This window comes from Thermobia domestica, chromosome 5 (genome assembly GCF_964235325.1).
Source record: "Thermobia domestica chromosome 5, izTheDome1.hap1.1, whole genome shotgun sequence".
Classification (NCBI taxonomy): Eukaryota; Metazoa; Arthropoda; class Insecta; order Zygentoma; family Lepismatidae; genus Thermobia; species Thermobia domestica.
Genome location: NC_137458.1, coordinates 303,023,395 through 303,040,214, shown reverse-complemented (window position 1 = coordinate 303,040,214; position 16,820 = coordinate 303,023,395). Strand labels below are relative to the sequence as shown.

General features: G+C 37.7%; 1 protein-coding gene across 2 annotated transcripts in view; it reads left to right on the top strand.

Annotated features, from left to right (window-relative positions):
- The first annotated feature begins 8,549 nt into the window (after positions 1–8,549).
- LOC145686752 (uncharacterized) overlaps positions 8,550–16,820 on the top strand; it is a 207,264-nt gene continuing 198,993 nt past the window's right edge. The window contains exon 1 of one of the 2 annotated variants that reach the window (XM_081760385.1): positions 8,550–8,679. In XM_081760385.1, the coding sequence (XP_081616511.1) occupies positions 8,596–8,679 (84 nt within the window). In that variant the 5' untranslated portion in view covers positions 8,550–8,595. The remainder of the gene's footprint in view (positions 8,680–16,820) is intronic. The other variant, XR_014131645.1, reaches the window with a different exon arrangement.

Below are 16,820 nucleotides of genomic sequence, written 5' to 3'. Positions count from 1 at the left end.
AATTAAGGCTATTTGTTACAATAGAAAAGTATTTGGCAAGTGAACACCTTTAATAAGGATCTGATTTGCAATAGTTATTCCCCATAATTTTTGATCTAAAGAATAGCAGAACGATGCGGAACATAGACGAAAAGGAATTATATACCTCTATAATCGGAAACACACTTAATTGTTTGCATACTTCCACAAAACATACAAACACCAAATTTTGCATACTTGTTCGTCATGGGATGTGAGTAATGGGAAAATTCCGATATCACGAAAAAGGCGACATTTTCCATGTAAATGAAGTGTCGAAATTTTTCGTCGTTTCGAAATGCTGGTTTTTAGAGTAGTTCCGCACACCATAGAAACGTCATATTTTGTTAGGCAGTGAAGCTAGGAACATAGTTTATGATAGAAAAAAGAGCATTAAAATTCGTTTTCGTTTCGCGTCGCAAATCGAAAAAGTGTGAAATTTGTAATGGCTATATGTAGGACGTTGAAATTTCGAGGTGATGTTTATTCTGATGCGTAGTTTGCGAATCCGCCCTTAAACTTGAAAGAAATAGTCATGTTCGGTGTAAGAAAATGCTAGGAATGTTATAAGGGGGCGTCTAATTCTACACAACTTGTAGATATGGTGGAATCACGAAATTGCGTTTAAGTGTGCAGATTACCACGCATGTGAGGGGAAAAATCCGAAATGTTGGAAAAGTCGCCATCTTCGATTCAAAATGGCGGCTCAAAAATTTGTAACCATGAAAATTGTAAGTTGTGCTCTTGGTAGGTAAGCCAGGTTTCGCTATGTTATTAAGAACGTAGTTCAGTTTAAGTGAAGAATCAAATCATTCGAGAAGTCTCCATCTTGAATGCAAAATTGCCATATTTTTGAATTGCCTTCATTTGGACTCTTATGTGGTATATTGAGGAGAATAAAACAAACAAAATTCAACGTTGTTAGTTAGCTCCGCGGTAAAGTGTCTGCTTTCTGAGTAGCAGGTCTGGGTTCGATTCCCCGCCGGACCTTGTTTTATCTTACGTTTTTTTCTCACCACGTTGCTTCGTTTTATCAAAATAGTTTCTGTTGGCATTGCGTGAACAAAATATTTTCGTTATTACAGACATAGACGGAAAGGATATATTTATACGCTAACTGTTGAGATGGTCTCGAAGCTAGGCAGTATGTTCGTGTAAAGTTTCGAAACGATACTGAAGTATTTAAAATCAAACATATGTAGCTTTGGAAATGGAGCATCACCAGTGTCTCTATCGGAAGCAATGTTCGGGGGAGGGGAGTATTACCCCGGGGGCACTGCTGATAACATTCTATTTGTTATTGTATTATAAACGTATTATTTTGATCTCGCCAGGGGCGCTCTGAGGAGGCAGTGTCCCCCAAAAAGAGTCTGAAAGAAACATTGGGCATCATTTTCACGATATAGTGTCCATACAAGACAACAATACATTTTGTCTCGCGACAACAGTGTCTGCTTGAAACCGGAAACGATTGCAAAATATCTCTCTCCCCTTTTATGTTCCTCGCTAAGATATATGCGTATACCAAATTTGAAGTGAATACCACAAATGGAAAGTATAAAATATTAATTTTAAGGAAATACACACACACACAGGGACGTACGCAGGGGGTGGGTCCTGGGGGTCCGGACCACCCCCGAAATTTCAACTTTTGAGTAAATTTAGCCTAATTTTTGGTACAAGTTTAGGAATTTCAATATAAAATACACTGATATTGAGTTTGGCTCCTCCCGAAATAAATTCCTGCGTACGCTACTGCGCACACACGCTCATACACGCACACACACACACACACACACACACACAAATGGGCACCTTTTAAAAATTGTCTCGTCGGCAGCGTACATAATTTTAATATATAAGATACGTGGAAAAGTGCCGCTTTCGATTTAATAGTTTTAGTTGCGGGTCCGGTTGGAATGAAATGCCGTATATAATAAAGGCAAGCTTATTTTCAATCTCCTATGCTATAAAAATTAACTTTCAAAGAAAGAAAAAGTGAGAGAAAAACTCGTTGGGATTCGAACCCAGATCTTTTGCACAGTAGGCTCACGTCGTTCCCCTACACTACTCAATTCCTTAGATTTTGGACTTTCTACTTACTATTCACATAGTACTGGTACGTAGCGGGCCCGCGTCCATGGAATTATATACCTCTATAATCGGAAACACACTTAATTGTTTGCATACTTCCACAAAACATACAAACACCAAATTTTGCATACTTGTTCGTCATGGGATGTGAGTAATGGGAAAATTCCGATATCACGAAAAAGGCGACATTTTCCATGTAAATGAAGTGTCGAAATTTTTCGTCGTTTCGAAATGCTGGTTTTTAGAGTAGTTCCGCACACCATAGAAACGTCATATTTTGTTAGGCAGTGAAGCTAGGAACATAGTTTATGATAGAAAAAAGAGCATTAAAATTCGTTTTCGTTTCGCGTCGCAAATCGAAAAAGTGTGAAATTTGTAATGGCTATATGTAGGACGTTGAAATTTCGAGGTGATGTTTATTCTGATGCGTAGTTTGCGAATCCGCCCTTAAACTTGAAAGAAATAGTCATGTTCGGTGTAAGAAAATGCTAGGAATGTTATAAGGGGGCGTCTAATTCTACACAACTTGTAGATATGGTGGAATCACGAAATTGCGTTTAAGTGTGCAGATTACCACGCATGTGAGGGGAAAAATCCGAAATGTTGGAAAAGTCGCCATCTTCGATTCAAAATGGCGGCTCAAAAATTTGTAACCATGAAAATTGTAAGTTGTGCTCTTGGTAGGTAAGCCAGGTTTCGCTATGTTATTAAGAACGTAGTTCAGTTTAAGTGAAGAAACAAATCATTCGAGAAGTCTCCATCTTGAATGCAAAATTGCCATATTTTTGAATTGCCTTCATTTGGACTCTTATGTGGTATATTGAGGAGAATAAAACAAACAAAATTCAACGTTGTTAGTTAGCTCCGCGGTAAAGTGTCTGCTTTCTGAGTAGCAGGTCTGGGTTCGATTCCCCGCCGGACCTTGTTTTATCTTACGTTTTTTTCTCACCACGTTGCTTCGTTTTATCAAAATAGTTTCTGTTGGCATTGCGTGAACAAAATATTTTCGTTATTACAGACATAGACGGAAAGGATATATTTATACGCTAACTGTTGAGATGGTCTCGAAGCTAGGCAGTATGTTCGTGTAAAGTTTCGAAACGATACTGAAGTATTTAAAATCAAACATATGTAGCTTTGGAAATGGAGCATCACCAGTGTCTCTATCGGAAGCAATGTTCGGGGGAGGGGAGTATTACCCCGGGGGCACTGCTGATAACATTCTATTTGTTATTGTATTATAAACGTATTATTTTGATCTCGCCAGGGGCGCTCTGAGGAGGCAGTGTCCCCCAAAAAGAGTCTGAAAGAAACATTGGGCATCATTTTCACGATATAGTGTCCATACAAGACAACAATACATTTTGTCTCGCGACAACAGTGTCTGCTTGAAACCGGAAACGATTGCAAATTATCTCTCTCCCCTTTTATGTTCCTCGCTAAGATATATGCGTATACCAAATTTGAAGTGAATACCACAAATGGAAAGTATAAAATATTAATTTTAAGGAAATACACACACACACAGGGACGTACGCAGGGGGTGGGTCCTGGGGGTCCGGACCACCCCCGAAATTTCAACTTTTGAGTAAATTTAGCCTAATTTTTGATACAAGTTTAGGAATTTCAATATAAAATACACTGATATTGAGTTTGGCCCCTCCCGAAATAAATTCCTGCGTACGCTACTGCGCACACACGCTCATACACGCACACACACACACACACACACACACACACACACACACACACACAAATGGGCACCTTTTGAAAATTGTCTCGTCGGCAGCGTAGGGCCTACATAATTTTAATATATAAGATACGTGGAAAAGTGCCGTTTTCGATTTAATAGTTTTAGTTGCGGGTCCGGTTGGAATGAAATGCCGTATATAATAAAGGCAAGCTTATTTTCAATCTCCTATGCTATAAAAATTAACTTTCAAAGAAAGAAAAAGTGAGAGAAAAACTCGTTGGGATTCGAACCCAGATCTTTTGCACAGTAGGCTCACGTCGTTCCCCTACACTACTCAATTCCTTAGATTTTGGACTTCCTACTTACTATTCACATAGTACTGGTACGTAGCGGGCCCGCGTCCATGGAATTACACCTCTAAAATCGGAATTGTAATCGTGTTATATATGTGTTTTTTAGGATGATTAAGGAAATGATTTCTTGTTATTTGATTGTAATAAGAAATTACAAGGACACGATTCTAATACAATGTTGTACTACAATGTAGAAAGTGGTGTTGTTTAAGTTGCTATAAACAAATTTTTTTAAAAGCCTCCAATAATATTCATATTCTAAATTACCTAGTAAATAATCGTCTTCATTGAAAATATAAGAGTAAAAATACAGGAAGACTGTATGCAATTGTCCAGTATAAATAATCGTTTCAACAAGTCTTGCTGCCCAATAATTATTTTTGTACCAAAGGACAGCATTGTAATACAGTGTACTACGTTATTGTGCAAAAACTGGTGTTCAATCAAATGTTATGAACTAATGTTTAAAAAGCCTTAACATAATTCATATTTGTAAATTACGAACAAATTTAGTCTTCATAAAAATACAAGACGAGAGATACAGGTAGACTGCAAGAAATTGTCCAGTAAATATGAAATATTTCAAAAAGTCTTGCTGCAGGTAATATGTACTACTATGCCGAAGGGTTCCATTATAAGGGACTTTTCTATATTACAGTGCAAAAGTAATGTTCTCTCAAATGTTACCAACAAATGTTTAAAAAGCCTCCAACTATAATCATATTTGTAAATCACCTACAAATTGTATCTTCAGTGAAAATACATGAATAAATATACAGGGAGACTGCAAGAATTTGTGCAGTATATATGAAACTTTTCAAGAAATCTTGCTGAGGTAATATGTACAACTATGCCCAAGGTTTCCATTATAATCCACTGTACTACATTATAGTACAAAAGTAGTGTTCACTCAAATGCTATGAAAAAGATTTAAACAATCTCCAACAATATTCATATTTGTAAGTTATCTAGTAAATTGTAGTCTTCATTGTAAATAGAAAACTAAATGTGCAGGAAGACTGAAATATTTTCCCACCCTTATATCACAGATATGAATTACTTTTCCTGCAGGTAATATGTACAATTAACTACAAGGACACTATTATAATACATTGTACTAAATTACACTGCAAAACATAATATTAAAAAATGTTACGAATAAATATTTGAAAGGTTGCAAAAATCACATTTGTAAACAGTGAGTGTTTTCGCAAAATGCAAGGTTTAATAGGTAGGCTATTGGAAGACGGTGTCCGCTGTTTATGTTTGAGAAAATAAATTCTGTTGTTGTCTCTAACATGTATAGGTGTGCGCAAAGTGTACATAATAAGCCATGCACATGATTGCCAGAGTAGTAGTAGTAATAGAGTTCTTTCTAATAAATTGTGTGTTTGCTTTTCAAAGTTACATGGAAGGAATAATACCGGTTGAATTGAAGTACGTGTTGGTAACAGGTGTCTGCTGTAAATGGAAGTGAATTCCTGAAGGAATAGTTTTCTAGAACATGACACCTCATGGCAAAGGCCTGACCGGGGGCCTGGGGGCGGAGCCCCCAGCGAGCTTTAGCGAGTGTATCTCTAGGAGCACTTTTTAAGGACAGGCAGGTACGCTCATCTAAACACACGTTTACTTCTAAGGGAGTTAAATATCATAACCTAATATGGCATGTTTACTGGTATTATTTTTTAAAAAAAAGAAATAACCTGACTTTCGTGAATGAAACATGACCTGTATTTTCTTTGAGGCTTTGCAGCTACCCCTATTGCTCGGAGTTGAATTCGGTTAAGCATAGGGATGATAATTCCTTGAAGAAGAAAAAAATCCTTCACTCGCTTCTACTATCCGTGTGGCACTAGGTATTACTATTTCGTCGCATGAGAACCAGAGGAACGTAACTCCAAAAATGCTGTTTCCGTTTTCTTCATATTTGGACATGATTTTGAAAGCCCTACGTGATGTAAATAGAACTGAACGCCATCTGTTTTCTTTGTCGATCATCTGTTGTAATGTAGCTTAATTACCATCTTATTAAAAACACATCTTTTTAAGAAAATAATATTTTTGTCCTCTCGCCTGTAAATTTACGAAAATATAGTTACGTTCCTCTGGTTCTAATGCGACGATTTGACGTAGAATACTCAAACATTACGTTTTGTATCTTTGTCGCTTTCAGCCTGTGTATGCTGCAACCCACTCGTTTGCTCCGTTAGTTGGGTTGCGGCAATCTAAGGTGCATTATAACCATGTTAATGTTGTCAATAAACCATAGTGCTAACATTCCAGGAATCATCCTATGTTTGGATAATATATTAGGTTGCTTAAAAATATTGATCCTTTGGAGGTCAAAATTGATAATACATTTATTGTGATTTAAAAGTAACACTAAGAAATTATATATGCATCATTTTCATCGATGACATGCTATTTTTCTGGCTGTAAGACTTGTGTGGTTTCTCCTTAAAAACTGTGACATTGGTTTTCTCAGGTCTAACTTAACACAATTCAGGGATCTGTTCAGAGATCGAAACAAATGATAGACTCATTGCTACAGGTCTGGGCTATATGATGGATTCATTAAAACCTGCAAGTTCTCAATTTGTGACGTGTCGTTATAAATGTGTGGTCTGGCGTTTTCAGTGCGGTACACTACACCCTTTTTGTTGACCTGATCTGACTATTTCTTTTGAATTGCCAAGTGCATTCGCACTAATTGTATAAAGTATAGGCCCGATTTTATCGTTCTGTCCGACGGCAGCAGCATGTGATATTCAATGGTTGTACAGTCTCACCAAACATTCACCATAACCTTGCTAAGCATCAATATTGCCTTTGCCACAGACTGAGAAGTTTCTCTTGCTTCCGCCAGGATCTTTTTCGCACATAGTCGTCGTAGGTTATCCACTTTTCATCACTCTTGATCAATAGCTCCAGAAGTGGCTGGAGTTCGTTCCAGTAAATTCACAGATAGAAATTCGACGGAATAATTGTTGTCGAGTTAGATCATGTGACGCCGAAATTCGAGCTTGTTTCTGTAGCCAACTTTTTCCAAATGGCTTAACACTGTTTGGTGATTGGCAATGTTATATGTGCTTACATGTCGGTCCTGTTCGATTTTTCCAAGAATTCCAAGCACTTTTGCTGTAAGTGTTCGCCTACTGCAAAGAGCATTTTCGGCATGCAAATTTCCAGGACAAAAGAGATTGGACTATCTTTTGGGTATTGCTTCTGTAAAATAATAAAATATGTGAATTTGAAAAGTAGAATTAAAAAAAAAGTTTGTAACTTGATTATGGCCTTTAGATTGAATGAAACAGGTGAATTTATCATGTAGTGTATAAATGTGGGTGACCAATAATTGTGACGTCATAAACTATGTACCCAAATGAGTTTATTCATCGTTCCGTTGCCAAGATCCCCAAAAGGTAGACGTTGACCAATAGGTGTAATAAGAAGTACTCATCAAGTCCTATCTAGAGGTACTGTTATTTTGTCCCTAAAGCCTCAGGAAGTTAGTCAAAAAGGGCAGCAAAGGCAAGGGGGTCACTGGTGATTTAGAAAAACTGAGAGGTTTTTGGAATGAAATCAACATAGGAATAAGATCAGTATGCAACCGCATTTAGCATATTTGAGAAGCATGCATAGAAGAGAGCGCTAAGCTGGGATATCGGCATAGGTGATGGGTCGAAGAAGTTTTCAAAACTAGATATCTCGAAAGAAAACAAGGGTAGACGAAAGAAAAAGTGTATTTAGTATAGAACCTTTCAAGAGGTTGCATATGACATACAGTTTGTTTCAAGGAAACTTCAGAAACAGTAAATCTAGTGAGATCATTCTTCACCATGAAACTGCTGCCAAATCACTTTAAAAAAAATCTAATCATATTTCCACCTTCGTTTATTCATTAGTGATAGTTTAACGTCCCTTTTCAGCAGCGAAGCTATATAAGAGGTGTACTTTTCCACCGGGAAACCTTTCAGTTTTTCTAAATCACCAATGATCCCCTTATCTTTGCTGCCCTTTTTGACCAAATTCCTAAGGCTTTAGGTCCAAATTAGTGCCTCTAAATAGAGCTTGATGAGTACTTCCCATTACACTTATTCGTCAACGTCTACCTTTTGGGGCCTTTGGCAATAGAACTGTGAATAAACCTTGTTCTGCTCTGTAAAAAAAGATTTTATAATGGTTATTATACTAGTTTATTTATTTATTTTTTTACATGACCTGACTCACTTTGTACATTTTTAATATTCTTCATTGTCTTGAAATTATTCGCTGAATTTCAAAAAGCGAACTTATTTTTGTTTATTTACCAATATGTAAATATTTGTTAAAGTATTGCTTATTAGTAAGTAAATGTTTGTTCTGTGTATTTCTAGGGCAGCTGGTCTCGTCGAGTGAGACAGTGCAGAAGAATCAGCACCGGACGGACGTGCAGGAATGACTCCACATCAGGTACTCCACGTGATCTCGCGCTGGACGCGATTAGAATCAGCCCTCAGGGTACGACCCCAATTGTTGGAGGTAAGTTTACCTATATTTATTTTGCGTTCAGGAAGTTCGGTATTCAATTGCATGATCGCTAGAGGCAGGAGTTTTTCGTAATGCGCGATGAAAGGAAATGTGTCAGAATTAAGTAATTTTCAGTTTCTTGATGTTTTATGATATTCTATGTGTATTTTCATTGGTTTCCGTTGCGCGACAAAACGCGAAATTGGCAGCTTTTCGCGAAATTTCTAACAGTACGCGAAATAACGCAAAATTTTAAAAAAAATACATTTTCATTAATTTAGAAACACCAGTTTTCCGCTGACGAAACGGTAAAACGTGGCATGAACGGTGCATTTCAGTTGATTCAAACACAGGTATAGAGATTATGTTGCGCGTAGGTATCACCATCACAGCTGGATGGGAGAAGCCGTTTTAATTAGCTAGCCGATGGCATGAACTGGGGATAAGTGACAAACGCACAACAATGAAAGAGGAAAATGTGGAAACATGTAATATGCTTATGTTTAATGCTTAAGTGTAACTTGTGCCTATTCGTTTTCAGAAGACAGCAAAACTTTCCTACTCAAAGTAAGTTTAGTTATTGATTTTCCTTCAGTTTGATTAAAAAATATAATTTTCTATAAATTAAATTTACAATGTCAAGTGAAATATTCAGTGTATTTTGTTTTTCGGTAATTAATAGTTTATTTCTATAGTGATCTATGAATAAAAGAAACAATTGTAAAGATGCCAGGGAATATCTTCTCCACAAGAGCTACAAACTGCGAAACTTTATTGGAAAATGCGACCAAACGCGAACTTTTCAAATTCTTAGTGCGAAAAACTCGTACCCCTAATGATCGCTAGTCTAGTTGCTACCACGCGCGCCTTTGATTCATGCCGTCCTAGGTTGAAATCTCGGTAATAGCACCTTGAAATGTAAACGCATTACGGTGGTTCGCTTTCCACCGTAGTCTGGAGATCCACAACTCATATAGACTTGTTACTGGAAACGGACGAAGAACTCCAATCAACTAGTTATTGGACGTTCGCATTCATTCAGTATTTCCACGAAATCATGTTGCTCTATGGATGTGTACTTATGTTAAGGTGGTGTATTTTCTGAACGGAAAAAGGAATTCTGCAAGATGCTGGACATTGGCGGTGTGTAAGACTTTCCATACTCCTCTTTAAGGAAGGCTCTCGTCGCATTTCTTAATAACTTTTTCCCCTTTCGGTTAAACTTATTACGGCGCGACTTTTCGGTTTTAACTTTATTCTTCGCAGAACACTCAAATGTCATTTATCTTTTGCTTTCCGATTATTTTCAATTCACCATCTAACACACTATTGCAATTCAAGGTATATACACAGAGTGAGTCAAAATGACGTTCCCAATTTCAATGATTATTTTTTGGCTTTAATAACACAAATGTACACGGAAATTACACACCCTGATTGATCAACTCAAAAGTTTTTCTAACATATAAATGCTCAATATGCGGCCCACGACTTACAGGACACACATCTAGTCTATAATCAAGTTCCTGCCAAGCTCTTTCTAGCACGTCAAGGTCGATACGGCCTCAGCTGCAGTGATGCACTCACGCAATTCAACCACAATTAGCAAGTGGTAGCACAAATGCTCTAACTTTTCTACAGAAATGCAATTTAATTTGTGCACAACGGACTTAGTCGCATGAAAATCAAGCACACAGAATGCTCTATGGCCTGTAGAAATCGTGTTGTTCACTTCAACTAAACTACCTCCTGGTGGACGTCTACGTAACTACGCCTCTGCAATAGAAAGAGGAAAGAAAAAGCTTTTTGAGGTTACATTCCAGAAAAAAAATCATATTGGCAAGGAAAGCTCATCACTGTTCGAATAATAAATTAATAAAATCGAGAACATTTTTTGATTCACCCGATATATATATTATTTAGCATTAAAAGTTCTGTTATTCAACAATGTAAATTTGATGTTTAAAACAGTTTATTTCCGAAATTTGGATTTTAAATTGGCTTATTGTGTGCCATTGGCAAGAAAGTTATTAAAATTATATTCTGTTTATTACAAAATAAATACAAATATTATTTAAAAAGTAGTTAACAAGGAGCCAGGACAACATGACAAGTCATAAATTTCCGTTAAGTTCATTTTTCTAGTCGCTGCCTTAACCTAGATTTTTGGGTAATTCATATTCTGACAATACTGTAATTTCTATGGATGGCAACACTGAAAATTCTTCAGATTCATATTTTCTGTTGTAGAATAACATTATCTATTATTGTGGTAAGTTGCATTTCATTATCTCCTTTCACTTAACGTAAAACGGGCAAAACAAAAATGATTATCTTTTGTATGATGTTTAGTAGTCTCTCCCCGAGTCTCTCGCCTCAAAAGCGCTGTAAATTCGGATTATCAACTACATTTGCAGACAAATTATTTCTCTGTATTTGGAGGTTTGGTTGTGGTGTAATATCAAACACATCAATATTTTTTTTTTTTATTTAGATGCCAAAATAAATTATTGAGTACTAACTGTAAAAGAAAGAAATAAGTTTGCGAACAGTCGTGCTTCTAGAGTTACTATATGGAAGCATACTTCCCCTTCGTTTTAGTAGATCATTAACAAAAAGTGCAGAGATGTCAGTAGCAGACTTTTTTTCTTTCTTTTTAATGTTAGATATCTGTTGCAGTTGGGACACGCTTTGGACATTAATTTCGTCGCAGCATTGGAAGTCGACTTCCGTGCGTACGTGATTGAAGATAATGTCCCTGGTCGCAGGCAACGGCTAGTGTCTATTCTCTTTTTTTATTTCACTGCATCACGTACTCATAGTTCTTTTCATAATATCTCTCCGACGGGCTATTCTGCTTCTCTCGTTTCCTATATGCCCGCTTTCGTTTTGTTCACACAGTCACCTCTCGTTCCCTTGAAGTTTAAAGGTACGTAAAAATCGACCCTTTTCTCTAAAGTTCTACACCAAAGGTTGTAACAGTAAAAGTGCTCCCTTTGCGTGCGTTAGAAAAAGGTTTCCAGTGTTCCTTTTGTGACCAAGTGACTAACACTCATGTTTTCTCTCTGTGTGGTCTTACATTTGATTACCGGTGGAGGCACTTCCTGGGCTCTAATGCAAACTGTGATACTTATAGCAGGGGCGGATCCAGAACCGACTTCAGGGGGGTTGTCATACTGCAGTGGTGCCCACCCCCCTTATGTCCATGACGCACCCCCCCAATTGTCTACCCGTAGGTGTTCTTCCATGAAAAAAATCTTCTTTTCGATTAATTTTTACACTCCCTCAAACATATTTATACAGATTTTTAACCCCCCCTCCAAATATTTCAATGACGCACTTTGCGTCATAGCCCCCCTTGTGGGCACCCCTGCATACTGCTACTTTTAAGGGCTCCAAACTTTGGGTTTTATTTATATATATAAAATAAGAAAGTTTCCTCGATCGCCCCCCTGGATCCGCCCCTGACTTATAATAGTTGTTATCCCACTTTAAGCTGTAGGTTCCCTCTCGTATAGCCTTGGTGCTGAAAAGAGGCTTAAAATTACAAGCAATGAATTAAACTCATAAAGTTGAAAAGAATAAAATGAAATCTTTCAGTTTAACGTTCCACGTTTATGCCCGTTAGGTAAGAGAAACGGATGATTAAGGCAATTGAATGATGATGAAAGAATTCGTGGAATGAAAGTGTGGGAGGAAACGGGAGTACCCGGATAAAACCCACCCACACAATATTGTCCACCACAAACTTACTTGACCGGGGATCGAATCAGGGACCCTAGAGGTAAGCGCTCTACCATTGAGCCACCGTGCCCCACTCCATAAAGTTGAAACAACAAACAAACAAACAGTAAAAAAAATGACCTTTAATAATTCGACTTGTATGCATGATACATAAATAACGGCAGTGGCCATGGTGCTTAGAACCGTTGGAAACACACTAGAGTCCCGTTTATCCGAATTTCATGGAGACTAATGGCAAGGGCGCCCATCAGGGGGTCAAGGTGGGGCGCTCGCCCCCCCTAGAGGAAATTGTACTTCGGAATATCGAAAACCCAATAGAATTTTTAGAATAGTTACATCAAAATTTGAAACTATATTTGAAATGTCGCTTATACTTGCCCCCCTTCCTTGAAAACCATAACATGGGCGCCCTTAACCAATGGTGCTTAGGATGAATTAAAATTTGGTTAAACCGAAATGGATATTTTTTTATATACTGTATACGAGGGTCATACAATAAGTCTTTAGAAAAACCAAAAGTTGACACTCAAAGTATCAAAAAAAGGTTTGCTTTTAGTAACAGTCATTCCTTACGAGACTGTTGTTAAAGTTTCAGATATATACGTCACGTGGTTTCATTGTCATAGTCGATTGAAGAAACAAACTTGTGTTTATTTAGAAAAAATGGAAAGAAATGAGTTTCTTGCGGTTAATAAATACTTTTATTTAAAACGTTTAACACCGAAAGAGATCAAACCCGAGTTGGATGAAGTTCATGGCACATTTGCTTCTGTGTTTGCGCCTGTTTACAATTGGGTAAATGAGTGGGACGTCCAATAAAAATGACTTCTTCCGAAATGATTGATAAAATCCACATTAGCTTGAAAACATTCTCGGCAAGATGGGTGCCGCGTTTGCTCTCAAATAAATGAAATGAAATCTTTTCAAGTTTTACGTCCCACGATTAAGCCGGTTAGGCTAAAGGAGATGGTGATGATGAGAAATGAATGAAGTGCTGGAATAAAGAAAGTGGGAGGAAACGGGAGAACTCCAAGAAAACCCACGAGCACGGTGTTTGTCCACCACAAAGTCCACACGGCGCGAGCTGGGATCGAACCAGGGACCCCAAGCACCGGAGATGAACGCTCTACCACTGAGCCACCGCGCCCACAGTGTTTGGAGAATAAACGCAATAGTGTGATCGATTCGGAAGCTAGTTTGGCGCAATTCTATCGCAATCAGGACAAATTTCTGCGTCGATACATACCAGTGGACGAGACATGGATACACTACTACCCTCCAGAAACAAAGAGACAGTCGAAACAATGTGTTTTTAAAGGCGATCCAGCTCCAAAGAAGGCAAAGACGGTGAAATCGGCCCACAAGATGATGGTCATAGTTTTTGGAATGTACGTGGAATCATACATGGAATCGATTACTTGGAAAAAGGACAAACGATAAATGGAGAGTATTATTCGTGGTTGTTGCATCGGTTGAGAGAAGAAATTAAGATAAAAAGTCCTCATTTGGCAGACAAAAGTCTCTTCCATCAAGACATGTTTTGATGGCGAAAATTATGGAATTAAAATTTGAATTATTACAATATCAACCGTATTCACCAGATTTGGCCTCCAGTGATTATTATTTTTTTTTAATTTCCAAACTTGAAAAAAATGGCTCGGCGGAAAACGATTCACGTGAAACGAGGTGGTCATCGCCCAAGCAGATACATATTTTGAGGAACTTCCAAAATCATAGTTTTTGGGCGGTTTGAAAACGTTGGAGAAGACTCGAAAAAAGATTTGTTGAGCTAAAAGGGGATTATGTTGAAAAATAATTTTCAAAAATGTATACCCAAAATGATTTATTTTGTTTCTTGTAAGGACTTATTGGACTACCATCGTATTCGTATACAAATCTCAACTGACAGATATTTCTTGACATTTAGAGCACAGTACGTCTGCTACAGACGAGGATCAAGAAGTACTGTACATGCATCGAAACAATGAACTTACTCTTTGATAAATAACTGTTACAGTAAAACAAGTATTGTACTCATTGTTGGTGTTTATAAAATAAAGGTAGTATTTTCTTAAAAGTAAAAGCTTTTTCAAAGATTCAGTTAACTCGAAAGTTTGGTTAAACTGTAGTGTATTTATATATGTGTTCATATATATATATGTTTATATATGAGGCGTTTATATATGTGTTCAGAAGGACCAGACATTTTCTCCAGGCCGGTAGCCAGCCCAAAAATGTAGGGGGGGGGGCGGATGAAGTTTGGGGGGCCCGATCCAACCATACTATAGTTTATCATCGTATTATAGTTCATTTGCAAGCCTACCGTGAAAATTTTAGGGGGGCCCGGCCTCTCCTAGACCCCCCTGAATACGGGCCTGATTTTCTCCCACGTTCTCCTTTAGCCTAATTGTCTTAAACGGGGCCAGGCACGCACCCAAAAAAATTTTGTTGAGAGGTGTCCAAGCTTTGGGGGCATCCAATGCCACAAACCCCTACGTTTATGTAGTACCGGTATTGAACAGGTATTATTCTGCACCCGAAAAGACGATAAGTAATTGTAAAATATTTCTATCTAATACACAATAACACACTGAGCAAGGCTGTGTGATAATATGTAAAAACAGTATCACGTAACAGTTTCAACACAATAACTGTGTCTTCATCAGACTTCCACTCCTTCTGGCTGCTTGGGAGTTGGTCATCACTTATATAGTCTCCGGAGATCAACTTTTAATTAGGCTCCACCCTTCATTAAAAAGTAACACTTGTGTGGCTTTCACATTCACTTTTTAGCTGCACACGTGTCCAATTAAAAGTTTACTTTTTTCGTTGGATACATTCTGTCCTCTAATTATCCTTATTTTCCTTATTAATTTTTCCTCTTTCTTTCTTCCTTTTATTTCTTCTTCTTCAAGCAGAATCTTCCCTCACTCTTTATTTATCGAGAATCCTGCATTACAGTTCATCACCTTGTCTCCTGCTCTCATAATCTCCCTAGCTTCCTTCCATTTTCTCACCATAGTTCTGTTCTCTACTTCTATGACCTCTGCTCCTTCCCACCCTATCCTGTGGTTTGTCTCTTTGTGATGCTTGTATATCGCGTTGTTGTCCCTTTTCAATCTTACATCATCCTGGTGCTGTGTAATCCTTTCTTGCATTTTCTTTTTTGTTTCTCCTATGTATTTCTATCTGTATTAAAAAATAAAGAACTAGAAACTTTTATAAGAGAAAGAATACAGATGAAGTTTAAGTTCAAATTTTCAAGCTACGTCAATGATTTCCTTGTTAAACAATTATAGTTTTATTGAGAAAATGTACAAATATATATTGATTTATGAAGTTTTGGGGGATTCCACGCCCGGTAGATCCCCTGTGAGTGAGCCCCTGCATGGAGCATTAAATTAAAAATTTGATTTTGGAGGATGAACATATGATTTCTCAACTAACGTCCAGAAGGTATAACGTCGTTGGCTTCCCGCGCTTGGACCTGCTCGTCACTGGGGGTGTAGTAAGAGGGTAGCCAATCACCGCCAACCTTCTACTACGCTCAGCGAGTCACGAGTAACCAAGCTGGCCCCTCCCCATAAACGTCACTACAACTTTTCGCGGGAAGCCAACGACGTTATACCTTCCGTACCATAATAGAGTTAGAAACTCTCCTACTTCAGTATTGCAAGTTTTTGTGTGTACATAATCACTTAAGAAGCCTAATATCGGCGAAATTAAAATGCCGCTAATTTTACAGCAATTATGTGATATCTTCAAATAGATAAAGACAATCGAAAAGTGGAATACGAGCGCGCTAGACAATATTATTTTACATGAGATACCATTATCACGAGTCACCTAGTAGCTTTCCGTTTGCAACCATTTATAAAAATAAAAGTAAGTGCCGATTCTCGAAATGGCTGGAAATCGAAAACAGATAAGTGAGTCATGATAACGGCATCTCGTGTAAAATAATATTGTCTAACGTTGTTCCACTTCTCGGTTACCTTTATCTACTGAGCCGTGATGGGGCCTCTTAATATTGTGGCATATTTTATTTTTTTCGGTTGAAATAACACGAAGAAGATATTTTGCAACGGTATGTAGCTTTCCATTTTCATTTCGGTTTCCTCTATTCTTCTCCGTGTTTCTCTTTTTGTAAACATTTTCTTTTGAAGTTAATATCTCTCATTCAAAACTGTGAGAGTGAATGGAATGCAGAACATAATCTCGTTTGTGTCTTCTGGCTTTGTTGTTTGATGCGACTGGAGAATTGTATTCAGCTTCTTAGATAGCATTAGCACGACTAAGAGAGCGCCCACACACATACACACGCAGCGGACACCAAGTCTCCTACATGTTTCTAAAGTAACTTAGAGGACTAACTCTCCATTTTTGTCTCTTCCTCTGTCTGTGTTCTA